At 29.5% G+C, this 7476-nt stretch overlaps 1 protein-coding gene across 2 annotated transcripts; it reads right to left on the reverse strand.

The window, feature by feature from the left end:
* Positions 1–3372: 3372 nt before the first annotated feature.
* On the reverse strand, positions 3373–7062 carry LOC106780440 (G-type lectin S-receptor-like serine/threonine-protein kinase At4g27290). 2 transcript variants are annotated; one of them, XM_014668724.2, is made up of 7 exons: positions 5696–7062; positions 5439–5564; positions 4868–5025; positions 4587–4797; positions 4267–4504; positions 4024–4174; positions 3373–3837 (listed from the first exon to the last, which is right to left on the reverse strand). In XM_014668724.2, the coding sequence occupies exons 1-7, from the start codon at positions 6966–6968 to the stop codon at positions 3547–3549; spliced, it is 2448 nt and encodes an 815-aa protein (XP_014524210.1). In that variant the 5' UTR covers positions 6969–7062; the 3' UTR covers positions 3373–3546. The 2 variants fall into 2 exon arrangements, with proteins under 2 accessions (XP_014524210.1, XP_022632703.1); XM_022776982.1 differs by having other exon boundaries at positions 3714–3859.
* Between the last annotated feature and the right edge of the window lie 414 nt (positions 7063–7476).

Below are 7476 nucleotides of genomic sequence, written 5' to 3' on the forward strand. Positions count from 1 at the left end.
AATTTTTCTTAAAAATGTTTGTGAAGATATTTATCAAATCAAGTATTGTCTAAAGCTAAAGGAATGTTTGTTAGTTTATGATAGTTTGATAGCTAGCAGTTGTTTCAAATGCTATATTTTAACGTGCACAAGTCAACAACTTCGGTATATTGTATGCTTTTATATATATATATATATATATATATATATATATATATATATATATACACGTAATGAGCAATTACAGGGTATAAGATATTGCCAAATTTGAGTTATTATAACTCTGTAAAGTCAAACCAAACTAATTAAATATTAAGATTATTTTATTATTAAGAAACTTTAGTGCATCATTTCTTGGATAATATATTTTTATAGAATACACGTATTTTCTTATTCAAGCTAACTAGACAACTCATGCTTTCCGAGGACAAAATTATGTATATAGTAGATTTTGAAGATATAACTATGTTAAAAAAATCATTATGATGAATTATTAGATTTAATAATTAGTTTTTGTTTTTGTTTTGAAATCTAATTTTCCTTACCAAATTGTATTTTTACACAGACTGAGCTGAAATTAATCTTTGCCCAATTTTGGAAACACACGTTTAGATCCAATTTGAAAATAATGATAAAAATTGAAGATTTATAAATTCATAGCTTTTATTTTTTTTTTTTAAATATTATCTTTTGAGGTATTTTCTTCACTCTCATTATTATTGTCATCACTAATAACACCATTATTCTCATTATTACTTTAATCCAACTACGTAGCACCGACTGCATATTATTACCATCACTATAGATATTGCATTTTTAAATATTTTAAAAGAAACGTAAAAAATAAAAAATATATAACAGAAAAATATGTTTTTTCTGCTAACTAAAAATCTAACATCTATTATTTTCTTAATCATTGAGAAAATATATCATTATATTTTTTATGGAATTGTCCTTCAAATTTCGTATACTTCATTTTCACCCAAATAAATAAGAGGTGGAGACTTATAGAGTAGCAACTTGCAAATAAATTTAATTGACTTTTTTCGCAGTTAATATTAATCATGTTGGAAAGAAAGAGACTTGGAAGACTATTATTTAGACATATTTAATTTATGCGTCATTCATTTGAATTTTTTTTTTTTACAATATTTTACTAAATTAAATTCTATTATTAATTATTTTAACTCTTTACTGTTAATTAATATAAAACTCATATATTCATAATATTTAAAGTACTGGATTTATATATATATATATATATATATATTATTTTGTCTTCAATACTGTATATCTAGTATATTGATTTAACGTTGTTTTAATCTTTAAAATTTAAAATGAAAATTATTTTAGTTCACAAATTTAAAAAAGTTTATTTTAATAAATTAAATTTTCAAAATAGAATTTTAACTTCTTAAATTTCTATTTTTAACATATAATTAATTTAAATGATCAGCTTATAGTCCATCAAATTTGAAGAATTAAAAAAGTTTAAAAAATTTAAAGAACCAAAATTAAATTTGGTTTGAATGTCAACAGAATAAATATAATAAACAGTTGAGTATTTATTTGATGTTCCCAAGGACTCCATTATTGAATATTGAATTAGAAGAAATTGATGACCAGCTTTCAACGCCCAACCAACCCCTCATTAATTTGACAGTGTTTACAAATTTTATATATATTCTAAATTAAAAATAAAATTAAAGAAGTGAAAATTTTTATAAATTTGCATCGTGTAAGAGAAAAACTAAATTATGTGTTATTAAACTTTCGTCAAAGTAATATAAAACAAAAAGAAAATATATGTCTAAACTAGAAAAGTATAAATAGTTAAGATAAATTGGAGTGGATGGCAATTCTGTTGCTAAAGCTTCCCACGAAGATAATCTAGTAATTAATATGTTAATTAAACGTAATTTTTTTAATGCATATTACTTTAAATCATTTTCTAATACATATTGTATTTTTGAAAATACTTTATTAAATTCATATTAGGAGTTTAACACATTAGTTTGTATTTTTTGGGTAAAGACTATACAATTATGTTTTTATGTTTTTTTCAATTATAGAAATTAGAAATTACCACGAAAACGGAGTTAGAATAAGGATAATGATATTTAGACAACATTGTTTTGACAACATTTCAACATTGATTATGTGTCAACTTGTGATTGGTCAAAAATTTCACCACAATCAATAATAATAATCATAAACACTAATGTCAAATAATTTTTGACCAATCACATATTAACACGTAATCAATATTCAAATGTTATAAAAAAAAATTGTCTAAATATGATAAAATAAATATCCTAACGAGAGTTTGCTGAAGAGAAAATATAGTAAGTTGTAATATTTATGATACAGTGAATTCTTCCCTACACAGATATTTTTTTGTTCCTTTATTTATCTTCTACTCTCTAATACTTAAGTTTGTTGTCGATTCTGATGATTGCGTGATAAAAGCTCTGCAATAAATGTGTGAGTTAATTCTTTCAATAATATTTTATAGAATATAAATGTCAATAGTTTTTAAAAAGTTTAATTAGTCAAATGATTTTTACTTTTGTGAGAGTGTCGTAAGTTAGTCTAAGCTTTTAAAAAAAAATCAATTATACATTAACATTTTATTAAGATATTTTAAAAAAATATTACTAATGGAATTATCCACATGTTAATATTTTTTTTTATCAAATGATATTATTTTGATTTTAATTTAATTTTTGTATATATATTTTTATTAAATTTAGTTCTAATTTTTTAAAAATAAAATAATATTGTCTCTAGATAAATTTATTATTTGTATACTAATATATTTTTATTAAAAATAACATTTAAACATATTACACTATTACATATTATTAATTCAATATTTGTTAATTTATGTTTCTTTTACAAGATTAAATCTAATTACATATAAATATTTTACAAAAAAGAAATAAGAATTTAAAATTAATATATTATTTATTCATGTTTTTTTATAAAAATAAATTAATTAATACCATTATTATATCAATAATAAATTTGGTGTTATTTTAATTGAGACCAAATTTATTATTTTGTATAATTGTTATACTAAAATTTATGTTAAAATTTAGTAATTAAAATCAATATTATTCAATAATGTAATATTTTTAAAAAATCATTTTTAATAAAATATCAATATAATATTTATACTCATAATAAATTTAGTCTCGATTTGAAGATGTATAATATTGCTCTAATTTAAAAAAAAAATTAAGATTAAATTAAATTAAAGAAACATATAATAACGAAATTGAAATCAAAACACACTTGGCATTGACACTTGAGTGTCATTTGTCACACAAACTTTTTAAAAAAGAGACCAATTTGACAATTTTCACCGAAGTGGAAACATGTGAATAATTAAGCCTTTTCAAAATATATCTCTTCCTATTGTACTTATATGTAAATATTACATTGCTGCACATCGAATAAACAACAATAGTTTATGCAATCACATTCAAAACTTAAGACATTAATAATACTGAAAACTGTACAAACAGTCAACACATGGTGGTCATTTAAATTAATTTAGGTTTACTATCTTGCCTCTAAACTGATGGACATATCATTTGAGCTGAATTCACACTTGGTGGATGAAGAAAAATCTTCATGGTGTGGATAAAATGCAGGCTGCTTGGGCTTGGGCAATGGGCTCTCACCATTCAGCATCAGAACCACACTTGACATGTTGGGCCTATCCTCTGGTCTTTCTTGCACGCACAAGAGCCCCACATGAACAATTTTCAATACTTCACTTTCAATGACTGAATCACCTACTGATTCATCAACCAGCTCCAAAGGCCTCCCTTCACTCCACAATCTCCAAGCCTGAACAAAAATTAAAAACAACCTTTGATAGTTTTGTTAACTTTTATCATAGTTACCTTGAATAATCCTCTCTAACATAATTTTTTATTGTTTGATAATGTAAAAACTTTTTAAATTACTGGTATATAGAAATTAAACTCTTGTTAGAATAGTAACAAAAGGGTTGTCTTCACACTTTATGCTTACATGCCCTATAAGGTTAAGTTGGTTGAGTGGATCAAGAAATTTTGTGTTCTTCCTCCCACTAACAATCTCTAGCACAATAACACCAAAGCTGAAGACATCTGATTTCACAGAAAAATATCCATACACCGCATATTCAGGAGACATGTAACCACTGCAAGACAAAGTACAACAGATTCAGATAAAAGAAAAAATATACAACATACATGGTAGCTAGTTCAACTATCAAAGCATAAACAAGCTTACTGAGTTCCCACAACCCTTTTTGTATTGGCTTTAGTGTGATCACCAACAAGCATTCTTGCTAGTCCAAAGTCTGATATCTTTGGATTCATATTATTATCAAGAAGAATATTGCTTGCTTTGATATCTCTGTGAATGATCCTTAGTCTAGAATCATGATGAAGATAGAGAAGACCTTTAGCTATGCCACTTATAATTTGGAAGCGTTTGCTCCAATCCAATAATTTCTTTCTTGTGTTATCTGCATGTCGTTGCCTAATTTAAGTTAAAATGAATTTGGCAGAAATGAGAGTACAAAAAAAATCTGAGTAAAAGTCTCAAACCAAAAATGTAAAGATCCAAGCTCCTGTTAGGCATGAATTCATAGATCAAGATTCTCTCCTCCTCTTGAACACAACACCCTAGAATCTTTACAAGATTTCGGTGCTGAAGATTGGCAATCAACACAACTTCATTTCTGAATTCATCTAATCCTTGTCCAGAATTTTTGGAAAGTCTCTTAACAGCTATTTCTTGTCCATTTGCCAGAACACCCTGATAATTAAATGTGGACAAATATTCAAAATATATTAAGTGTAACATTGGTGGGATATAGTGATGTTACCTTGTAAACTGGTCCAAATCCACCTTCTCCCAATATGTTATTGACAGAGAAATTACGAGTGGCATTATCAATGGTTGATAAATCAAGGGTTGGTAAGTCAATGTCTTTCTTCCCATGTTTTATAGTGTCAGGCATTTGGTCCATGATATTTGTCTTTCCTGATAAGGCAGCGGCAAATTGTAACCAAATGACAGCCTATTATTGTTTTATGTTGAAATATACTTTGGTTTCTTATTTTAGTTTTTACTTTTTTTCAGTTTGGACTCTTAAAATGTGTTAGTCCAAATTGGTCTTTATATCAGTTCATCATACTAACATGGTCAACTTGATAGTATGGCAAAGTGTGAAAGATGACACATCAAGAAATTTAGTGCAATAAGACAAAGGGAAAAACAAATTTAGTTTGACAAAATCATTTCCAAGACTAAAGTGGCACTTTTTAAACTTAAAGACCTTGAAACTAAATAAATGAGATGAAGAACCAAACTATAGGTTAGCCATGTTTTACTTTGGTGGTAGCCAATTCATGTAGTGAACATTACATAAAAACTCACCTAATCTAAAAGTTTACCTTGTTTCTCAAGTTTTCTCCGTATGTATAGAACTGATCCTAATGTTATGACTATAATGAACGCAACAAGTGCAACCAAAACCACCACAAGCTTCTTGTTAATGTGCCTTTTATGCCAAGTGTTCTCTGTTAGAACAAAAGGAATATTAGAAAACACATTAAGCAGTGAAGGTAAGAACATTAAATGCAATGGTCGCACAAACCTGAGTGTCATGTCATGCATTATTTTTCTGTTTCAATTGAAAACTTAGAAGTACCTATATCTGAAGCAGCCATTCGTATGTAAATCTCTTGTCCTTGGGAGAGATGTTTTCCCATATCCACAATGTTACCAAACCAAAGAAGGCAGCCACTCCCACCACCTCTGACATCTAAGTTTGTGTATGCTGTGCAAGAGCAGTTTTGCAAGCACACCCTCTCACATTCGTCAAGACTCATTTTTGCGTCATACCAGGAGGAAGATGTGTCTGGCAATCTCATTCCCTCGTACTTAACAAAACCATCTTCATTGTCACAACTCAGACTCATTCTCCGAACACACCCACCAGACCAATCCAATGATCTCCACTTCTCTGTGAACTTAGGGACAAAACCATCCAAGCATTCACATATGGGGTAGCTATTTACATTGCAAACAGAATTTACACCACACAAGGCATAGTTTTCACACTGTTCCCTGGGGCCAGAGGCAAAAAGCTCCCAATTCTTTGTTCTCTCTGACCATGTGAAACGTTGATCGCTACCTGCTTGGTTGATCACAAACCTTGTAACAACAGAACGTTCCAAGAGTTCATACTCATAATACACTTCCTCCTTGGTTAACACAAAATAGTAATTGAAGAAATGAGGCAACAGTTTCCAAGGAACTCCTGAGAATTGATAACCATTCCACGAACCTGCTCTGTACAACCAAGTCCCTCCCTTTGTAGTCACTCTCTGAGGAAAACCATGAGGATCAATATACAATGAAAATTCCCCCACAGCAGGATCTTCCGTGTTCCTCCATGATGTCAGAGAACTGTGTGCACCTGTCACAAAACTGCTTCTGAGTTTCATTCCAGGAAGTAAAGTGTCACCAGGATAATCAAAGCTTTGCCACACAATATTTTCTGGGGCATTACTACCACCATCTGTCACAACAAGGTTGCCTGAGTCCAAGAGCTCCACAGTTGGCTTCTGAACAGTGGTTGATGCATTGGATGACCAAACATTTGCACCAGTGCCATCAAGTACAGCAAGATTCCCCCAATCACTGACTTTCAAAATCCCAGTGGAGTTATCCAATGGGGTGTTTCTGTTGGCCACCCATACAATTGTTCTAGGTGATATATTCTTGTAACATATGCAAAAGTAATATCTCTGAGAACTTCCAATGCTAAAGAATCCTGCTTCAAAGGTTCCAGATGCTGAAACCAGGGTTTCATTATTATGCAAGGGCTTATTTGGAGTGATACTGCTCAGTGCAGTGATGTTGGGTATGAAGGAAGAAAGTAAGAGAGAGCACCACACTATCACCTCATAGAAATCCATATAATTTATTCTATAACTTACGTATCGTATATGCAACTACTTATTCAACTTATATTGGACTAGAGCTTGCTAAAGCGTAAATTTTGAAAGAAGATTGTGACTTCAACTCCACATATGAACGCGAGAGTCTTCATCCACATTAGAAAATAAGAAAAAGTATCTTTATTTTTAGTGGTTGGAGCGACCTGCACTAAAAATTTGACTTTTGATCATTCTCTGGTTTCTGGTGTGGATGTAACACTCTTTAACTGCTCCAACTCAACTGGGGTCATTGAACAATTTCGTCAAGCAAAAGAGTTAGACTTATCGAAAGTGTGGCATGATTTGAGATGCTTTTTTTGCAGAAACATGTTTGACACATCAAAATGCTTTCCTAATATTCATAACAAATTAAGAACTTTCTGGAACCTAGAAAAATCGTTGGTGGTAATAACTTCCACTATGTAATAAAATAATGTCTCAGCTCTAAAGAATGATATCTCAGTAATTGCATACTCAGGGTCCAACT

Source organism: Vigna radiata, unplaced genomic scaffold, assembly GCF_000741045.1.
Source record: "Vigna radiata var. radiata cultivar VC1973A unplaced genomic scaffold, Vradiata_ver6 scaffold_310, whole genome shotgun sequence".
In the NCBI taxonomy this organism is placed as follows: Eukaryota; Viridiplantae; Streptophyta; class Magnoliopsida; order Fabales; family Fabaceae; genus Vigna; species Vigna radiata.